The following is a 22,189-nucleotide window of genomic DNA, read 5'->3' as shown; positions in this document are numbered from 1 at the left end:
TTCTTTTTTCATCCATCTCCACCATATACACTACTCCCTAAATTTCTAACTTCTCCATCTGTAGTCATGACTTCAGAAGTCATTTAAATATGGCCTCTAAACTATAAATTTAAATGTCTCCTCTGGTAATGTTTTTCTTTTTTTAAGATGTTGGGGGTAGGACTTTATTAAATTTATTTATTTTTGCTGTGTTGGGTCTTCGTTTCTGTGCGAGGGCTTTCTCTAGTTGTGGCAAGCGGGGGCTACTTTTCATCGCGGTGCGCGGGCCTCTCACTATCGCGGCCTCTCTTGTTGCGGAGCACAGGCTCCAGATGCGCAGGCTCAGTAGTTGTGGCTCACAGGCCTAGTTGCTCCGCGGCATGTGAGATCCTCCCAGACCAGGGCTCAAACCTGTGTCCCCTGCATTAGCAGGCAGATTCTCAACCACTGCGCCACCAGGGAAGCCCCTGGTAATGATTTATAATAGCCAAAGGATCTCCCAGGTAGTCTAGGGGTATTTTCTCCTAATCTATTCACCCTCTTCCTTTTCTACTCAGTCTGGATTCATGGATCCAAGCTACTTTTTCATACCCTCTTGTTTCTTTACCTACATATAAAAGTCCACGCTCGGATCACTGCTATAGTTTGTCTACTACTAACTCGGGCCTAAAGCCTTCTGTAGAAAATCATACAACTGTGCAGATTGCCAATGCCATAAGTTTATGGACACGCTTAGCTCACTGAATCATTTTTTTTCTTGACTTTAATCAGCTGCTTGTTCCCTTCCCCTCATAATTTCTCTGAGTCTTTATCACTCTTTTCAAAGCTCCCTTTTCCATTTTCACCTCTCCTACTCTTAGCAGACCACCTTGCCTCCTACTTTATCAACAAAACTGAGGCCAAGAGGTATGAGCTCCTTCTATTTCCTATATCTTAATCTAAGCAGTTATTTATATCCACAACCATTCCCAATTCCTTTCCTCCCATGTGAGAAAATAAGGTGCCCCTTACTCCTGTTTAAGGCAATGTTTTCCACCTGTGCCTTTGATCGTGGAGCAGCTTATTGGGAAGTGGTTAAAAGCACAAGCTTTGGAGTCAGCCACCCAGACTTCAGCTTGAATCCTGATTCCGAAACTTACTATAAATGGGTTAACTTCTGTTAAGCCTCAGCCTTCTCTGTAATGAAGACAATCAAACCTACCTTATCTGGTTTTCATGATTAATGAGATTGCAAGGCTAAGCACTTAGAGTTCCTGGAATATACCACATGGTCAGTAAAAGGTAGCTGTTGCTAATAATAATAAATTAATAACATCATCAACTCACCTCCAGTGTTCTATCAGTTCCTTCTCATATTTGTTTATCTCTTTACTGCTTTCTTCCCCTTGGCCTGTAAATGTTTCTCTTTACCCCACATGCTTCCTTGAGCTACTCTCTCATGTTTTCTCTCTGTCTCATTCTTGGCTGTCCCTTGGGTGATTTGTGCTTATTGTCTCTACTGCCTTACCTGCCCCCCTCCCCACCGCGGGCATCCCCAGCCCACTAGAGTCTGGTTGCTGCCTCCACCTCACTACTCAAACTGTTTTCCAAAGGTCAGCGTTGACCTACAAGTTACCAAGTCCTTTGAGCATTTTCAGTCCTGGTTCTATTGCCCGTCTCTGCTTCATTTAACACTCCTTTAAACTCTATTTCCTTGGTCTCAGGATACCATGGTGTCCTGGTGCCTATTATTTCTCTGACCATTCCTCCTCTGTCTCCTTCCTGGTCTCTTCTTCCCATTCCTTCCCTCTACTGTTTTCTTCCTGGCATATTGCCTTCTTCACTCTACATACTATTCCTGGGTGATCTCATATTCTTTGGTGGTTTCAGCTCTTAGGTGCATCTCAGCCCTGCCTTCCTAATCTGTCTTTTATGTCAATTTGGATTGCCCTCAAGCACTTAGCACATCTAAAAGTGAATCCATCATAGTCCTATCTCCCACCCTCATTCCCAAACCTTTGTTTTCTTGCAGTAGTCTTTGTGTAAAGTGGGTGGCCTCACTCTTCATCCTGTATCCCAAACTAGTCACCTTTGATTCCTCCCTGCTGATTTTACCTTCTAAGTACTCAGATCTGTTGCCTCCTCTCTAACCACCGATGTCTTAATTCAGGCCTTTATCATCTTTCATCGGGACTGCTGCAACAACCTCCTATCATGTTTCTTTTTCCACAGTGTTGTTTCCCTCAAATAGCTACCATAATGCTCTATACAAAATAAACCCAGCCATGTCTTTTCTGTATTTAAATAACTCCTCATCACCTACAGACTATGATCCAAGCTCTTTACAGTGGCCTCCAGGGCTTTCAGTCATTAGTTCTCTGTTCCTCCTCTCTTAGCCTTATTTTTAACCACTTCTTTCTTTGAATTTTATCTTCCAGCAGCACCAAACTGTGTGTAGTTACCAGTATATACCATACTATCAGGTTGGCCCAAACGTTCGTTCAGGTCTTTCCGTAACATAACATCTTATGGAAAAACCCGCACGAACTTCTGGGCCAACCCAATATTTCTTACCTTTGTGCCTTTACTCATGCTCTTTGCTGTCTGAAAAGAAAGCCCTGTTCTTCTACCCCCACTACCTGTCTTTTACCTGCCTAATTCTTTTTCATCTTTTAAGAGTGTTTGTTTGTTTAATATTTTAGGGATGGTGGAAACCTTTGAGTGTGTGGTGAATACCTTGGAACCTCTCTCTAGAGAAATGCATATAACCCCCAAATTTGCACATGATATCAGGTTTTAACCCTAAATTAAATCCTCCTTCATCTAAGGTATTATCATCCCCAGAAAAATGTGTCCTAACCCCCTGCCAGATTGGTTTAGTTTCCCTCTTTCATATTCTTTTACAATATCATGTGCATGTCTCACATTATGATTATTTAGTGTCTTTGCTACTATACTATACCTCCTTGAGGTAGTAACTATCTTACTCATCTTTTTGTCCCCAGCACCTAGCACAGCACATAGAAGTTATTACCAAAAAATTGAGATTGAATGTTCCTGAAGTACAAAACATCTTTCACTGTGGACCGTTTATCCATTCAGCAAACATTTATGGAGAGCCTGCTATGTGCCAGGCATTGTGCTGGGTGCTGAAGATACAAAGATTAACAAGACAAACATGATCCTTATCTTCACAGAACTTACAGTCTAATGCCTTTTTAAAAAGCATGTATTTGGGCTTTCCTGGTGGTGCAGTGTTTGGGAATCCGCCTGCCAATGCAGGGGACACGGGTTCGTGCCCTGGTGCGGGAGGATCCCACATGTCGCAGGGCGGCTGGGCCCATGAGCCATGACCGCTGAGCCTGCGCGTCCGGAGCCTGTGCTCCGCAGCGGGAGAGGCCGCGGCAGTGAGAGGCCCGCGTACCGCAAAAAAAAAAAAAAAAAAAAAAAAAAAAAAGCGTGTATTTAAATTAGACATTAAAAAACTGTGTGGTGAGTGCTTTTATAAGGGAAATACAGGGTAGAATAGGATTATCTAAAAAGAGCAAGTTACCTGTATTTGGGAGACCAGAGAAGGCCTTCAAGAGGTAGTAATAATTAAGTTGCTATCTGTAGGATAAGTAGGGAGGGGACTGGAGAGAAGTTCCCATCAGAGGATAACATCTGCCAAGGTCTTGGTATGAAAGAATGTTGTCTCTAAAGAAGCAAAAGCAGTTCCATGTGGCTGAAAATATGAATTTGGTGGGTAGGAGGGACACAACAAGAGGAGGAGGAGTCTGCTAAACCATGCTCAAAAGTTCACACTTGCTCCTAAAGTCAGTGGGAAGGCATAAAAGATTTTTTTTTCTGAAATAATGCCATTTGCAGCAAAGTGGATGGGCCTAGAGATTATCATACTAAGTGAAGTAAGTCAGAAAGAGAAAGACAAATACCATATGATATCACTTATATGTGGAATCTAAAATATGATGCAAATGAACTTTTTTATGAAACAGAAACAGACTCACAGACATAGAAAACAAATTTATGGTTACCAAAGGGGAAAAGGGGTGGGGGAGGGATAAATTAGGAGTTTGGGATTAACAGATACAAACTACTATATATATAAAATAAACAACAAGGTCCTACTGGATAGCACAAGGAACCATATTCAATATTCTGTAATAAGCCATAATGGAAAAGAATATGAAAAAGAATATGTATATATATATGTGTAACTGAACCATTTTGCTGTACACCAGAAACTAACACACCATTGTAAAGCAACTATAATTTTTTTAAAAAATGTTATTCTTCAATAAAGTTCCTAGCCAATATAAGAAGAAAAGAGGAGTTGTGTCAGAGTGTGTGTATGTAGAGAAAGTTCTATTTACCAGTGGAAAACAAATGAGCTTTAGAAAGCTGAACAGAGCTGTCATGTGGCTACTGTCTCTGATGCCAGCTTGAACCAAAACTGACAACGTGAGATCCTGCAATCTTTTGGCTTTATACTGAGATGGAAACCACTTTAGTGGATTAGGCAAGATGGTGGAGAATCAGAGAAAGGTCCATGAAGGAAAACATATAGAAAATATCACTCTGTCTACTACTTTCCTTTTTTTTTTTGCGGTACGTGGGCCTCTCACTGTTGTTTGCGGAGCACAGGCTCCGGACACGCAGGCTCAGCGGCCATGGCTCACGGGTCTAGCCGCTCCGCGGCATGTGGGATCTTCCCGGACCGGGGCACGAACCCGTGTCCCCTGCATCGGCAGGCGGACTCTCAACCACTGTGCCACCAGGGAAGCCCCACTACTTTCCTTTTTTAAAAAAAATCTTAAAAATAACTCCTTTTCCTTGAAGTTGTTTTGTTTTTCTAAATACTTGTAAGCAAGAATCATCTGTAAGAAGCAAGTTTCAGTGACTCCTTTTTTATTTGCTAATTTCTCTGGCTCATAAAATGACTATCATAAGATTACGGAAAAATATATACTTTAATTTTTTGTCTAACTTAAACAAGGATAATTTCAAAAATTGAAGAGCCTTTCAACATCTAGTCCCAGTGTTGAGGACTTTAATAAGTAGACCTTATATGGGTGGATGTCGTCTTTAATCTCTGAAATAAGCTATTTAGTTAGGCGACCTTTTATCGTAAAATAGTCTGTAGAAGACATTTCTCAAAAGATTATGTATATTGACCTTCTATCTTCTTTCTCCCCCAGATATTTTTCTTTGGATTTGGGTGGCTTTTTTTCATGCGACAACTGTTTAAGGACTACGAGGTGAGAAGAGATCATTTTGATTATGCTAATATTATATGAATTTAGATTGTTTTAAATGAGACAAGAAAAATACCTCCATTAAAGAAAAATCATGTTCGAGAAAAACAAATATCATATGATATCACTTATATGTGAAATCTAAAGAAAATGATACAAGTGAACTTATTTACAAAACAGAAGTAGACTCACAGACGTAGAAAACAAACTCACGGTTACCAAAGGGGAAAGTGGGGGGTTGGGGGGGGTAAACTGGGAGTTTGGTTTTAACAGATATACACACTACTATATATAAAGTAGATAAACAACGAGGACCTACTGTAGAGCACAGGGAACTGTAGTCAGTATCTTGTAATAACCTATAATGGAAAGGAATCTGAAAACGTATATATATATATAAATATATATATATATCTGAATCAGCTGTACACGTGAAACATTGTAAATCAGCTATACTTCAATTAAAAACAAAATGAGTTATGCTTGAACTTCCATGACCTGTGATGGTCAAGAAAAAAAAATAAAAATCACGTTTACTCCCAAGATGGGAAGTTTTTGCCACTAATATAATTCTTAAATTGGAGAATATAATCAAGCTTAGTTGATTTTTTTTTTTTTTTTAGGCAAGTCGTGTATAGCCCAGGAGCCAGGATCAAGAAATATCATGCCTTAGTCATATCAGTATATATACCAATAGCAGACAGTTATTCTTTGGGAGAGAATTTAACTTATAATGTCTCATAAATGTGCTCATTCATTTGGTATCTGGCCTTCAGTGTTAATTACCAATCATACATCCTAAGTTAATACCAAATTCTAAGGTTGGTTCGATTCGTATCTTAAGCCTTGAATTCAGAAAGACAACAGCCTACACTGGACATTTCCTAATTAATCTTTCTCATTTAGTAATAAGCTCAATGGTTATGGACTATCTGGGGTCATTTCTAGTATGTTCTCCATTAAACTTCCCCAGGGAGTTTGAGTTATTGTCTGAAATAGCCCAGAATTCCAGAGATTCTGTTCTGCTCAATACTTTAAGGCCTCCTAGGGAAGGTTCTAAAACTGGTCCAAGGTCTGCAGAATGTTGAAGTAACCCTTTTAGCACTAACCTGTATACATAAATCTGTAATTTTTTTTGTCAGTGTGCATCAGGAATTCTAAATGCTGCTTCTGACCCTGTCACTTCATCTTCTTGTGCTTTAAATTTTTCATCCACAGGAGGAGGATGATAATAGTGACCCATGAATTAGAAGTACTACCTGCTTTCATCTGTTCCTTTAGCTCCAGACTAGTTACTGTCATGGCCCTGTTTCTAATAACTTGAGAATTTCCTTAATATAAGTTTTCTGACTTGTAACCAGAAGGTTATCAACTCAATATTTCACATAAGGAAATGACTTTTAGTCTCTATTTGACTTTTAACAGGTGCGTCAGTATGTGGTACAGGTGATCTTCTCTGTGACTTTTGCATTTTCTTGCACCATGTTTGAGCTCATCATCTTTGAAATCTTAGGAGTATTGAATAGCAGGTGAGTAAGAGTACTAATTAGCTATCCTCTTAAAGAGACCTATGTTACTTTCTTTATGGTGCAAGATTTACTGGGATCCCATACCTGAAAAAATGTGTCTGATATGGGGTTAATATCCAAAGCATATAAAGGACTCATATAACTCAATAGCAAGAAAACCAAATAATCCAATTTAAAAATGGGCAAAAGACCTGAATAGACATTTTTCCAAAGAAGATTTACAGGCCAACAGGTACATGAGAAAATGCTCAACATTACCAGTCATTAGGGAGATGCAAATTAAAATCACAATGAAAACAGTAAAACCACACCTCAGATCCATTAGAGTGGCTACATCAAAAAGACAAAAGAGGGCTTCCCTGGTGGTACAGTGGTTAAGAATCCGCCTGCCAATGCAGGGGACACGGGTTTGAACCCTGGTCTAGGAAGATCCCACATGCCATGGAGCAACTAAGCCAGTGTGCCACAACTACTGAGCCTGCGCTCTAGAGCCTGTGAGCCACAACTAATGAGCCTCCACGCCACAACTACTGAAGCCTGTGTGCCTAGAGCCCATGCTCCGCAACAAGAGAAGCCACTGCAATGAGAAGTCCACGCACTGCAATGAAGAGTAGCCCCCTCTCACCACAACTAGAGAAAGCCCACACGCAGCAACAAAGACCCAACACAGCCAAAATAAATAAATTTTTCAAAAAATTAAAAAAAGACAAAAGATAACAAATAGTGGTGTGGATGTGGAGAAAAGGGAACCCTTGTGCACTGCTGATGGGATTGTAAATTGATATAGCCACCATGGAAAACAGTGTGGAGGCTCCTCAAAAAACTGAAAATAGAACTACCATATGATCCAGCAATTCCACTTCTGGAAATATATCCAAAGGAAATTAAAACACTGACTCAAAAGAGTATCTGCACCCCATGTTCATAACAACATTATTTACAATAGCCAAGATATGGAAAAAACCTAAGTGTCCATCAAAGGATGAATGGATAAAGTGTGGAATGTATATACAATGGAATATTATTCAATCACAAAAAATGAAGAAATCCTACCATTTGTGATAACACGGATGGACCTTGAAGGCATTATGCTAAGTGAAATAAGTCAGACAGAGAAAGACAAATACTGTATGATTTCACTTATATGTGGAACCTAAAAACAAAAATAAGAACACCAAACTCATAGAAAAAGAGATCAGATTGGTAGTTGCGAGAGGCGGGGTGTTTGAGGACGGGGAATTGGAGGAAGGTGGTCAAAAGGTACAAATTTCCAGTTATAAGGTAAATAAGTTCTAGAACACTGCTGTGTGATATATAGGAAATTTAAGAGAGTAAATCCTAAGAGTTCTCAACACAAGGAGATTTTTTTTTTTGTATCTATACGAGAGAATGATGTTAACTAAACCTTTTGTAATAATTTCGCAGCATGTGTAAGTCAAACCATCATTCTAGACACCTTAAGCTTATACAGTGGTCTATGTTAGTTATTTCTCAACAAAACTAGAAAATAAAATTTATTATCACAACCTGGAAGTTTTACTGATATCTAAGCAGAGGTCAGCAACCTTTCCTGTAAAGAGCCAGATAGTAAATATTTTAGGCTTTGTGGGCCACACCGTTTCTACTGCAACTACTCAGCCCTGCTGTTGTAGAGCCAAAGCAGCCATAGGCAATATGTAGTCAAATGGGTGTGACTGTGTTCCAGTAACTTCATTTATAAAAACAGGTGCCTGGCTGGCCATAAGTAGTGATCTAAGTAGTGTAGAAAGGACTATGACTCAAATAGTCTAAAACCAAAATTATTGTTTTTGGTAGCTGATGTCCCCCAACTTTTGACTCATTTATAATTAACAATCCCATATAGTAAGACACCTCACTCAGTTACTTGGATTTATATTCCTCAAACAGCTTATCTTAAAGAGTATGGAAGTAGCATTGCTAAAATCTCGTTCTTCTTTAGGTGCTTTTTTGGGGGATTGGGTAGGCTGAGACATGTCTTCAGTTATACCTATTTTTTCATACTAACATTTGGTCCTACTATGTAACAGAATTATGGACCGTGATCATATATTATTACCTGTGCATTGACTATTCAGAATACTTTTCAAAGGAAAATCTTGGACCTGACCAAGAGTATTCTTTTGGCTCCTCTCTAAACAGAAGTGGTATAGCCTCCTATTCAAATATGTAATCTTGTTGGTATCCTTAATTTTCTCAAGAGAATGTCATTTTACCCTCAGCTCAAATGACAGTTAAAATATATGATTTGCTTTTAATTGGCAATATGGATTACACGTGTCATTTCAAACCCACTGCCTCCCAATATCTTTCAGAAACTTAGCTGAAATACTAAGTATGATTGCCTGGAGGATGTGCATATTGTTTGTTTCTCCATATGCTCAAAAGTGGGTAATCCAGATGAGCAAAAGCTGTCAGTTTATCTTAACCAAATGGTATTGGCTCTCTGTAGGGTAGCCTTTACTGAATAGCTCTTTATTTTATGATTCCTGCCATCTACACTAAGGAGTAAGCAGAAGAAATAGCCCTCTGAGACTCATCAGTGTTTCTCTTGAAAGGATGTTGTGAAGAACATTGTTAATTGCCCTCATATTTTCTTCTTTATGAAATCTTTGGAGAAATTTCAATATGATCGTGGTAATAATTCAGTAATAATAAATCAGTAGTAATTATGCTTACTTTATGTAATTTGTTTTTCTTACATACACTATGATTTATCTAACTGATCAATTTTTCTATTTTACATTGACTATTAGAAAACGTAAAGCTAAATTTATGACCCACCTGTAGCAAGTTTCTAGAACTTTATGGTGAGCATTTTCATAATAACCATCAGGCCTGCCCTGATATTCTACCTATATTTTGCCACTGTTTTTCCTTCCTTTCTTATTTCCTTATAGTTTATTTCATCATCCTGTATTTTATATGTACTCATAAACCACTTAACCACTTAACCTTTTTTGAAACAAGGCCTAGTTTTAACTAAGTTTAAAATCAATAAACTTGACACCATCGAGAAAGTGAACAGATATCCCACAAATTGGAGAAAATTTTTGTAAATCATGAATCTGCTATGGGACTTCAATCTAGAATATATAAAGAACTCTTACAACTCAATAATAAAAAGACAAATATCACAATTAAAAAATGGGGCTTCCCTGGTGGCGCAGTGGTTGAGAGTCCGCCTGCCGATGCAGGGGACGCGGGTTCGTGCCCCAGTCCGGGAAGATCCCACATGCCGTGGAGCGGCTGTGCCCGTGAGCCATGGCCACTGAGCCTGCGCGTCCGGAGCCTGTGCTCCGCAACGGGAGAGGCCACAACAGTGAGAGGCCCGCGTACTGCAAAAAAAAAAAAAAAAATGGACAAAGGATCTGAATAGGCATTTCTCCAAATAAGATATGCAAATGGACAATAAACACATGTAAAGATGCTCAACATCTTTAGCCATCAGGGAAATGCAAATCAAAACCACAGTGTAATACCACTTGACACCCACTAGGATGGCTATAACCAAAAAGACAATAACAAGTGTTGACAAGGCTGTGGAGAAATTGGAACCCTCATTTGCTATGGGTAAAAGGTAAATGATACAGCCACTTTGCAAAATAATGGCAGTCTTCAAAAAATTAAATATAGTTATTATATGACCCAGCAATTCCACTCCCTGGTAGATACCTAAAGAGAAATTAAAACATGTCTACACAAAAAACTCCTATATGAATATTTATAGCATTGCTATTTATAATAACTAAAAAGTAGAACAACCCAAATGTTCACCAACTAATGAATGGATAAACAAGATGTGGTATATTCATATAACAGTATGAATATTATTCAGCCATAAAAAGGAATGAAGTTTCAATAGATGCTACACATTGTTGAACCTTGAAAACATTATGCTAAGTTAAAGAAGTCAGTCACAAAAGATCACATATTACATGATTCCACATACATGAGATGTCCAGAATATGTAAGTCCATAGAGACAGAGAGTATATTGGTGGTTTCCTAGGGCTGGGGAGGTTGAAAGGAAAGGGGAGTGATTGCTAATGGGTACTGGGTTTCATCATGGAGTGAGAAAAATGTTCTAAAATTGATTGTAGTGATGGCTGCACAATGATGTGACTATACTAAAAACCATTATATTGTACACTTTAAACATGTGAATTATGTCTCAATAAATTGTTATAAAAAGAAGCCCTAAAATATTTTAATCAATAAGTAAAATATATTTTATAAGCAGTAGTAAAAGTGGTCATGCAAATCAGATGTTTATACTGAGAGTACAGAAGAAGTATTTATGTGTCTTTATAACACATATTAACATTTATTTTCTTTTAACTCATATTGAAATAGGACTCCCAGTGGTAAGTGAAACAAGTCATTCTACCAATAATATATATTGATAAATGTTATTATACATTGTCTATGAATATGACTAGAGCATTAACAGTCTCAATTTAATAAGTAAAATTCTTAGGAGGTTAAGATGGCCATATATACCTTTCAGAACTTTGTATTTTTTAATCTCTATAAATGAGCAGATAGTAACAACCTAGTTGACTAATTAGATGGGATATATTCAGTATTGAGTTCAAAGAGCAAGAAATCCTTTGGAAGACTAAAGAGAGTGAAAGTAGCTGCCCTCTTTCCCTCCTAGTGATATTCTTTGACATTTGTTTCAGCTCCCGTTATTTTCACTGGAAAATGAACCTGTGTGTAATTCTGTTGATCCTGGTTTTCATGGTGCCTTTTTACATTGGCTATTTTATTGTGAGCAACATCCGACTATGTGAGTATTTTACCCTAGTGTCAGCACATAAGATGAGTATTCTTAGGGATTGAGGGTGTAGAGAGTTTCATTTCTATATTACTTTCAGTAGCTACTGTTGTTTGAGGGCACCTCATACACAGCATCTTTAAAAGATTGGTACAAGGGGCTTCCCTCGTGGCACAGTGGTTGAGAGTCCGCCTGCCGATGCAGGGGACACGGGTTCGTGCCCTGGTCTGGGAAGATCCTACATGCCGCGGAGCGGCTAGGCCCGTGAGCCATGGCCGCTGAGCCTGCGCGTCTGGAGCCTGTGCTCCACAATGGGAGAGGCCACAACAGTGAGAGGCCCACGTACCGCAAAAAAAAAAAAAAAAAAGATTGTTACAAAATAAATAATGAATGATTAGGTTATTTGTCCTGCCACAGCTTTATTTGTTTCTACTATAATATCTTTCCTTTCATTTTTCCAATGCAGGGTACTATTTGTACTTTCTGATTTGTACTGGGAATTGTTATTAGTACTTTATCAGAAAATGGCCTTCCCCCCCGCTTTAACTGTCATTTTAAAAGACTTCTTGCATTCTTTTTCTTTAATTTATTTATTTATTTATTTTTGGCTGCATTGGGTCTTCGTTGCTACACGCAGGCTTTCTCTAGTTGCGGGGAGAGAGGGCTACTCTTTGTTGCGGTGCAGGGGCTTCTCATTGCGGTGGCTTCCCTTGTTGCAGAGCACAGACTCTAGGGCGCACGGGCTTCAGTAGCTGCAGCGCAAGGGCTCAGTAGTTGTGGCTCACGGGCTCTAGAGCACAGGCTCAGTAGTTGTGGCGCACAGGCTTAGTTGCTTCACAGCATGTGGGATCTTCCTGGACCAGGGCTCAAGCCCGTGTCTCCTGCATTGGCAGGCAGATTCTTAACCACTGCGCCACCAGGGAAACCCAAGAATTCTTGCATTCTTAAAAAAAAAGAAATGTCTCCCCTAACTCAACCCGCATCTTAATTTCAGCCAAAATTCTCTAATGATGGTAAGAGGTTTAGAAAACAATTTCTAAAACTTATATTGTTCCATCATTCATTTGCCAAGTGAGCAAGCCAACCAAATATTAATTAGAATGATCCCATAAACTTATGTAGAGAAAGCTCGTTATCATATATCTATTTCACCTTGTCTCCTCTTTCTTAGTGCATAAACAGCGACTGCTTTTTTCCTGTCTTTTATGGTTGACCTTTATGTATTTCTTCTGGAAACTAGGAGATCCATTTCCCATTCTCAGCCCAAAACATGGTGAGTGTATATGTGGTGGGGCGAGGGAAAGTGTTGTTTATAATTTTCTAATTTGAAAAAAATCAATTTTGAGTTATAAATATCAAATATATATACACATAGTAAATATATAGTAAATATATAAACACATAGTTGCCAATTGTGATTATTATCATCACGGAGCAAACAGGTTGCTATGATAGAGAATAATGCAGATAAGGATATCAAATTTAATGCAAGGCCTTAGCATCAACCTTTCTGAGGAGGTGGTATTCAAGCTGAGATTTAAAGGACAAGATCAAAGGTAGACCCAGCAGGAAGGCACAGGAAACATCATGTAAAGCCCTGAGGTAAAAAAAGACTGGTGTATTCAAGAGTGAGTGAGAGACAGAATGGAGACTAGTGGTATAGATTTTTTATTTGGGTGACTAGATAGCCGGTGATGTCATTTGCTGAGATAAGTAATACAGAAGAAGGAAGATAATTTTAGTTTGGAATATGTTGAATTTGATTTGCCTGTGTGCATCTAAGTGATATTCCGTAGGTAATTGGACACACAAGTCAGGAACTTAGGAAAAAGGTATGGATTTATCTGTCCTCTTGGAGATAATTTCAGGAATCTGAAAAGTTAGACGTCAGCTAAATGCCATTAGGTGAGACTGGGGAAACAGGCAAGATCACCCAAGGAAAATATATAGACAGAAATGAAAGAAGGAATTCTGGCCCATGCAGAGCAAAAAAAAAAAGACCAAGAAAAAGCAAGTAGAGAAGGAAATGGGAAAACCAAGGGAAATTGTGGTATGAAAGCCAAGAAAGGAAAATAATTTTAAATAGGAATGATTCAATGTCATAAATGATTAAATAAAACAAGGATTGGAAAATGTTGTTGCATTTTGCAACCAGAAGAAAATTTGTGACCATATTATAATAATGGCTAAGAGTCCAAGCTCTAGAGCTAGACTGTTTGGGTTTTAATCCTGACTCTGCCCCTTGTTAGCTGTGTGGCCTTGACTAAGTTACTTGACCTCTCTGTGCCTCCATTTCCTCATCTGTAAAATGTGATATTCAATAATATCCACCTCATAGGGTTGTTATGAGGATTAAATTAATTGTAAGTAGAATACTTAAAACAGTACCTGTTATATAACAGGTGTTTGGTGAGTGTTACCTATTCTATTGTCATTACAATTATTAATGAAAGTACTTTTCATTGGGTGAAGAAGAATGGGTTAAAAGCTGAATTGCAGCCAATTGAAGAATAAATGGAGTTGAAAGAAGCTTGGCTATTAAGGGGTAGATAGAGAGGATTGGTAACTAGATGTAAACTCAAGGCCAAGGACAGACTTTTTCTTAGGAAAGAGACTTGAAACTGAAAGGAAAGAACCAGCAAAGGAGGAAAGATTGAAGATACAAGAGATAAGAGGACAGGAAATGGAACAAGATTTTGGAGGAGGTGGAAGGGAAATTAGATCAAAAGCACAGGTAGAGAAGTCTTAGCTTCGGACACCATCTTGTTCTGAGGGGGGCAAGTTGGAAGGATGATTACAGATGTAAATATTTATAGTAGAATGAAGGTAGTTTATGTCTAATAACTTCTTTCTTATATAATAAGCACATTAGCTAAAAAGAACAGATTGGAAAAATGAGTTAAAGAGTATCTGCTGAGGGGTAGGGGGAGAAATGGCTGACCAAGGGCGAGAAAAGGATTCCTTAGTAGTGTGTGATTTCTGTTAAGACTGGAGACCATACACCTGTAATGGCATCAGTGTCAGTATGCATTCTAGCAGTTTGGGGCAGCTCAGTCATGGGCACAGGGAAGGCAGAGTGTTAGACTGATCCAGAGTTGGGAGTTTGCAGGATCAGTGCTTCAGGAGAAGAGTAGAGGACTGAAAGTCCTGGAGAGAGAAGTTAAAGCAAACAAGCTTGGAGTCCAAGCTCAGCAAAGAAGGAAATGGAAGGTTGGAGGAGGCAAAAGATTAGAGACCAGCAGTCATAATGACCTCTAAAATGGTGTAGTGGAAATACAGGCACAAGAGGACTCAAATATTGGAAGCTCAGCTTCAAAGCTAGTAGAATTCCTGAACGGCAGCTCTGGCATTAGGCCTTAGGAGTGGTTGGCTGAAGTGATTCTATCCTAGAAATAGGAAGTGAAAACAAACTTAAACTAGTTTTTTCCTGTGACACTAAACTTCCTGAGTTATTCTTAGCATTGCTTTCTCTCATGTATCCCCAATACATCAACAATAGTATTTATTTTAACTACCAAGTTGATTTTCAGCCTTCTCAAATAATAGGAAACCATTGATAATTAGAATACAACTGAGTATCAAAAACTCACGTACTTACATTTGAATTACTCATTCTATAAATTCAGCCCATTTATTAGATGCATTATGTGTGTATTGATGGCAAAAATGAATAAGACAAAGGTAGGTAAAGAGCTTATGACATTAGGGGAAAATGTATAGATTGAAGTTAACTATAGTAAGAAGTAGTATCTGCTATTTATACTTTTCCAGCAGATTTGCTTTCCTAATTTTTTTGCCAAACCTTTTACTAAAAGTACTACCTTACTTTGTTAGAGTTCACACTACCTTGAATAAATAGACAATAAGTGTTACTTATAACTGTTGTTATTATTTTACTATTACCATTACCCAAGAATAGAATGATTCTGGAAGCATTTGAGATAAGAAGAAAATCAATAGACATATTTATTAGAGAAAAATCTACATATTAATAATTAAAATTTAGCTTATGTAAGTTAGCTAAAAGTAATGGTTGCTGTTTTCAGTGATGTTTCCTTTTGCTGTGCAGGTGAAAGCCGTTTTACCTGTATCACCTGGCATTAATGTGCTTTGATATTTTTAGGGATCTTGTCCATAGAACAACTCATCAGCCGGGTAGGTGTGATTGGGGTGACTCTCATGGCTCTTCTTTCTGGATTTGGTGCTGTCAACTGCCCATACACTTACCTGTCCTACTTCCTCAGGTAACAAGAGTTTTGTCTCTTTTCTTTTTCCCCATTACTTATTGAATACATATGTCATATCGTGCCACCATCATTAATACTTAAATATTAGATCTATGACACTGCCTTTTTACTCTTCTCTGTCCTTATGGGCATTGACCTAGGAATCTTTCAAATAAATCTTATCACTTATATTGCTTGCCCTTGTTATTTGTCCTACATTTATTTATTTTTAAAATGGCAATTTCAATCTGACCTTCTCCACCCCCTTTTCACCCCCACTTTTTAAAGACACATTTTTAGTGGACAGCAATGTGAGCTAGTCTCAACTTCAGCAAATCAGTTCCTCCCAAAAGTAGAACAGTAGATGACAATGCCAAGTTAAAACTGTGCATACACGTATATCCTAAATGTCACTGGATCAAAGTTAAGCAAGTCTATAAGAGAGCTAGTTACCTTCCACTTCCCTGAGGCCCCAGAAGAATTAGCTATTAAAAAATGACAACAAAAACATTTTTGCTTATTATAGTTATTTTAATATTCCTCAGAAAAAATACAATTCCTTGAATTATAGGGTAACAATTGAGGTTTATGTGTTTCTCCAGCTGCCTTGTATTATGCCCAGGGATGGAACCCAAAACTTTGCTAACAGCTTGTGCTTATTATAGGAATGTGACTGACACAGATATTGTAGCCCTGGAACGGCGACTACTCCAAACCATGGATATGATCATAAGCAAAAAGAAAAGGTAAGATATCAGCACATTAATGCTGTTAGAATTTCTCAACAAGGAAATTTGACCTGAATTGGTGCTAACAGGGAATTTCATCTCATTTCATTTTTAAGTTAGGGAACCATCAAAGACTTAGTGTCTAATCTTATGTGAAAGAAAATTTTCAAATTCAACCTTAGTTCCTAACTTTAGATAAATTCTCTTGAGATAAATTTTAGAATAACTTTTATATTTGAAGGTATTCTACACTGGATGTTTTAAAAGTCTATTGTGCTGCATTTTTACAAACTTTTTCATGCCTTATTTCAACTTCCCTTTCTCCAACTACTTTAAAAAATCCTTCAAGTCTTCCAGCTATTTTTGTTGTTTTTATTATTTAAAAACTACTTTTAAAATGTATGTTTTCGAGGTGACATTTCTAGAAATCTATATCACAGCGGGTAAAAGCATAGGCTCTAGATTCAGACTATCTGAATCTGAATCTTTGGCCTACAACTCACAGTGTGACTTTGAGCTAGTTGCTTTATTTCTTTATGTCTTGGTTTCCTTATCTGTAAAATGGAAATAATAATAATGAGTTGACTAACATGTAGAGTTCTTAGAACAGTGAACTATACATAGCCAAGGAAAACTATCTAACTTATTAATAATCTCAGCAGGAGAATCATTTGGTTTTAATACTTTACCTTTATTTATTCATTCATATAGTCATTCACTTAATAATTATATAGAAAGCCTACTTTATGCGAGGCACTGTACTAAATGCTGAATACTACATAGAGATAGAATGATGAACGAGGTAATCAGTTCCTACCTTCATGAAGCTTATTGGTCTACTGTTTTTATTAGAGTTATTAGTACTCATATAAAAATGATGTCATAGAAGTTTTAAATTGCATGAGTGTTTTTCCATTTCATGTTTCTTCTTTCAACACTTTACGGTAGTAAGATACATAATCAAGTCAAAGCAGACTTAATATAAGAGAGAACAATAGACATTAGAATGATAAAGAGGTCCAGATTCACCAACTAATTATTTATCTCCATTTGTATACATCTTTACTAAGGGAGTGGAAGTAGATACACATGTGTATACATTTGTTTACTTATATATGTTTTGTTCACATTCATGCTCTACAGTTTATTTTACATGAATGAATATGAATGTAGATTTTTAGAATATAACAACAAGAGCAACATTGTTCAATATTAAAAGATACTTGCATAGGAACATACTATTTTGATTCCCATGATCATTCTCCCTTGTACTATATTTATTTTATTTATATAGAGAGATGACTATAAAGTCATGACCCATGTCATTGTGGATGTGCACTTTTAAGCCATTTCATCACTAGTCATGCTGAGGAATTGGCTCTGATCTATACATGTACCCCTATAGACCTTGTTAAGTCAGGGTCTGGGATAGTTTGTGGTCCTGCCGTAGGTCTTACTAATTTGAGTGGCTCTCAGAAGAATCAGCCTCCCAACTTAACCTAATTATCACGGTTCTTTACCCAGTGGAGCTAACAGGGCAGATAGACAGCTAACTTGACAACACTGCAACCTTTGAGGGTCATACAATGTCTTAGCTATTTACCAAAATATTGAAAAAATGTTTCCAGAAACACTCGTAGCTGCAGAAGAGTAGTGACCAGAAAACATCTTTCAATTTAACAGCAGAGGGCCCTAGTGAGATGACATACACGAAAAATAGTATCTGTTATGTACAGAAAAGTTAATGGTTGAAAATGGGGGCAGGAAAGAGGCATACTGTCTTCTCACTTGGAACACCGAATAGAGGATAAGGTTTATAGTATTTGGAAAATATTCATCAAAAACCTAGTTCAGATAGTATAAATATGCTGAGTTAGTGATCAAAGCCTTTCAGCTTTTTTCAGTTTGAGAGAATTAAGTGACCTGTTATTTTGTTTTATTTTTCTGTTGACTTAGATTTTAAAGCTTTTGTTTTGGAGATCTATGATATAACTGAAGTATAGTCTTTTTTCACAAACAATATTAGTTTTGAAATTGTAGTTTTGTAGAAGATAAAAAATACAGTTATGCAACTACACACCATGGTATAAGGAAAAGAACTTGAACTAGACAATCACTTTACAAGAAACTTGTTAAGTCATCTTGAGCAAATACTAAACTGTCTCAGTTTTCTCATTTGTAAAATGGTGGGGTTAACTAAAGGGTCTCTAGGATCCCTTTCAACCCACAAATTCTGAATTTATACTTTTTCACACAGCTTATGACATACAAAAACAAAAAACCTAGAGTACGTAGAGTATGTAAAAGTTAATGCAAGCTATTACTATCAGGAAAAACCTTATCTCTACCCTTGAATTAGAAACAGGAAAAATAGTTAAAAACAAATATTCAAAGGCAATGGAAAATGAACAGAGACAGGTAGAAATTTGAAGAGTGTCAGGTAACTGCATGTTTGTGGTTTTCTTGCCTCGGAGTGCTCTTCAACCACTGCCCACTCAAGTATACAGATTGATAGAGTTCAAATCAGCAGAGTAACTGGGAAATTTAAAGGGAAAATTTTGAAAGCAAGAGAGATGCAGAAGGACTGAGATCTACAATCTACATATAAACTCTGCCCAAATCCCTGCCTCATCACTAAACTATGCATGTGTAGAGGAAATACCAGAGAGCTGAGAAGTAGGCAGAAACTAGAAAGGGGTCTACCCTTGAAAGACAGCATTGCCTCTTAATGAGATTTGCAAGTTTGTTGTGTCTTTGACTGAGTGCATTGTCTGAACAGTATGTAAGTTAGACATTGTTGGATGACAGAAAGTGACAGGTATGTAAGTTAGACAAGTAGGATGACAGAAAGTGAAATTCTTACTTGGCTTGAGGTGTCAGAAGGTACAACTCAGGACTGGCAAAGCAATTAGAAATTTAGGAGGGATCCCTAGAAACAAAGGGACCACAGAGAGGGTAAGCAAGGCCTAAAATCTGATTATAAAATCTGCCCAAATTCTTTGTTGACCACTAACCTGCTCAGGCTCAGAGGAAACCACCAGGGAGTCAGGCTAAAGAAAGAGCCGCTAAGAGTTGAAAAGCTGAGCAGAAACGTTAGTTACTGCACACAGTAAGTATGACAGTTTCACATTTCGAGTCCAGGTAAATTAACTGCTTACTAGAACAAAAAAAGAGCAGTCCTCAGAAAAATAAAACAGATTCCAAAGCCACTAAAACATAATATCTACAATGTCAAGTTTTCAATCAGAACTTACTAGACATACAAAGAAACAGAACTGTGCAACCCATATTCAAGATAAAAAGCAACTAATAGACACAACTCCAGGGGGGCCCAGATAACACATTTAGCAAACAGACTTGAAAACAGCTATTATGAATACATTCAAAGAAATGAAGGAAGCATAATATTAATTAGTGAACAGAAAAGGAGTCTCAAAAGAGAAATAGAAACTATATTTTAAAAAAGAAACAAAAGAAAATTCAAACCTGAAAACTACAGTAACTGAAATGAAAATTTTACTATGTAGACTTAGCAGAATTGAGATGGCAGAAGAAAGAATCAGTGAACTTGAAGGCAGATCAATAGAAATTATTCAGTCTGAAGAATAGAGAAATCAAAGATGGAAGAAAAATGAACAAAATCTCAGGATGAAGCAATATCAAGCAGTCTAAATACTTGTAGTTGGAGTCCTAGAAGAAGGAGAAAGGGGCCAAAAAAGTACTTGAAAAAATAATGGCCAAAAGCCTTCCAAATTTGGTGGAAAACATTAATTTACAGATCTAAGAGGCTTAAGTAGGGGAACCACAAAACTACACCTAGGTTCATATAGTCAAATTGCTAAAAGATAAAGAAAAAATCTTGAAAGCATCAAGAGAAAAATGATAAATATAGGGGAACAACAAAAAAAGTAATGGTTGCTGAACAAGGTTGTAGAATACAAAGTAAACATACAAAAATTAATTGTATTTTTATATTACTAGAAATTAAAAATACAGTCACTCAAAAAAAAAGAAATACTTAGGTATAAATCTAACACAACACGTACAGGACTTATATGCTGAAAACTATGAAGTGCCGATGAAAGAAATCAAAGGTCTAAATAGAGAAACATCCCATGTTTAATAGATTGGAAGACTCAACGTAGTAAAGATGTTAATTCTCCCCACATTGATGTACACGTTTAATGTAAGTCATTTCAAAATCCCAGCAAGATTTTTTGTAGATACACACAAAATTATTCTAAAGTTTATATGGAGACACAAAAGTACTAGACACTTTTTCAAAATAGCTAAAACAATTTTGAAAAAGTAAAATGAACAGTATCAGTCTATCTGATTTCAAAACTTATTATACAGCTATAATCAAGGATTATATTGGCAGAGGTATAGACACATAGACCAATGGAGCAGAATAGAGGACTCAGACCAACAGAAAAATGCCCAACTAATTTGTTTACAAATTTGCAAAATCAATTCAGTGGAGGAAAGAGAGCCTTTTCAACAAATGGTGCTTGAACAATTGGACATCCATAGATTTTTTTTAAATGAATCTCAGTGTAAGTCTCACACCTTATACAAAAATTAATTCAAAATGTAAAACTGTAAAACTTGGTAGAAAATAGGAGAAATATTTGAAATCTAGGGCTACACAAGTGTTCTTAGACTTGGCACCAAAAGCACAATTTATAAAAGGAAAAATTGATAAATTGGACTTCATCAAAATGAAAAAATTTCACTCTGTGAAAAACCCTGCTAAGAGGATGAAAAGAAAAATTACAGACTGGGAGAGAGTATTTGCAAACCACATATCTGAGAAAGAACTAACTTTCACAAGTTAGAGAAAAAAAAAAAAATCAAATAGTCCAGTTAGAAGTTGGGCAAAAGACCTGCACAGACACTCACTGTACACGTTGTATAAATGGCAATTAAGCACATGAAAAGGCTTTTTAACATCATTAGCCATTAGAGAAATGCAATTAAAACTATGAGCTATTACTACATACCTATTAGAATGACTAAAATAAAAATTAGTGACAACAACAAATGCTAGTAAGGATGCAGAGAAACTGGATCACTCATACATTGCTGGTTAGAGTGTGGAATAGTATAGTAACTCTGGAACACAGTTTAGCAGTTTCTTAAAAAAACTAAACATGCAACTATTACACAACATAGCAATTGCACTCCTGGGTACTTTTTCCAGAGGAATGAAGACTTATCTTCACACAAAAATTTGTGCCTTAATGTTTATAGCAGTTTTATTCATATTAGCCAGAAATGGAAATAATCCAGATATCCTTTAATGGATAAATAGTTAAAGTGTGGTTTATCCATACCACAGAATACTGCTGGGTGATAAGAAGTTATGAACTACTGATAGATGCAACAACCTGTATGAATCTCCAGAAAATTATGCTGAGTAAAAAAGCCAATTCACAAAGGGTGCATACGGTATGACTCTATTTATATAACATTTTTTAAATGACAAAATGGAAGTGGAAACAGATTCGTGGTTGCCAGGGGTTAAAGAAGGCCTGGGGGTGGGAGGAGGGAAGTGGGCTATACAAGGGCAACGTGAGGAATCCTTGTAGTAATGGAAATGTTCTGTATTTTGACTCTATAAGTGTCAGTATCCTGGTTGTGATATTGTACCCACAAGATTTCCATTGGGGAAAGGTGGGTAAAGGGTACATGGT

At 37.2% G+C, this 22,189-nt stretch overlaps 1 protein-coding gene across 6 annotated transcripts in view; it reads left to right on the top strand.

The window, feature by feature from the left end:
• GPR89A (G protein-coupled receptor 89A) overlaps positions 1 to 22,189 on the top strand; it is a 40,520-nt gene that overhangs the window by 3,403 nt on the left and 14,928 nt on the right. For all 6 annotated transcript variants that reach the window (XM_019919934.3, XM_019919938.3, XM_019919935.3 and 3 more), the window contains exons 2-7: positions 5,157 to 5,216; positions 6,639 to 6,742; positions 11,445 to 11,551; positions 12,711 to 12,812; positions 15,663 to 15,783; positions 16,431 to 16,511. In XM_019919934.3, coding sequence (XP_019775493.1) covers positions 5,157 to 5,216; positions 6,639 to 6,742; positions 11,445 to 11,551; positions 12,711 to 12,812; positions 15,663 to 15,783; positions 16,431 to 16,511 — 575 coding nt within the window. The remainder of the gene's footprint in view (positions 1 to 5,156; positions 5,217 to 6,638; positions 6,743 to 11,444; positions 11,552 to 12,710; positions 12,813 to 15,662; positions 15,784 to 16,430; positions 16,512 to 22,189) is intronic.

Source organism: Tursiops truncatus, chromosome 1 (genome assembly GCF_011762595.2).
Source record: "Tursiops truncatus isolate mTurTru1 chromosome 1, mTurTru1.mat.Y, whole genome shotgun sequence".
NCBI classification, from domain to species: Eukaryota; Metazoa; Chordata; class Mammalia; order Artiodactyla; family Delphinidae; genus Tursiops; species Tursiops truncatus.
The sequence above is the reverse complement of the archived record's forward strand: the minus strand, read 5'-3'. Positions and strand labels throughout refer to the sequence as shown.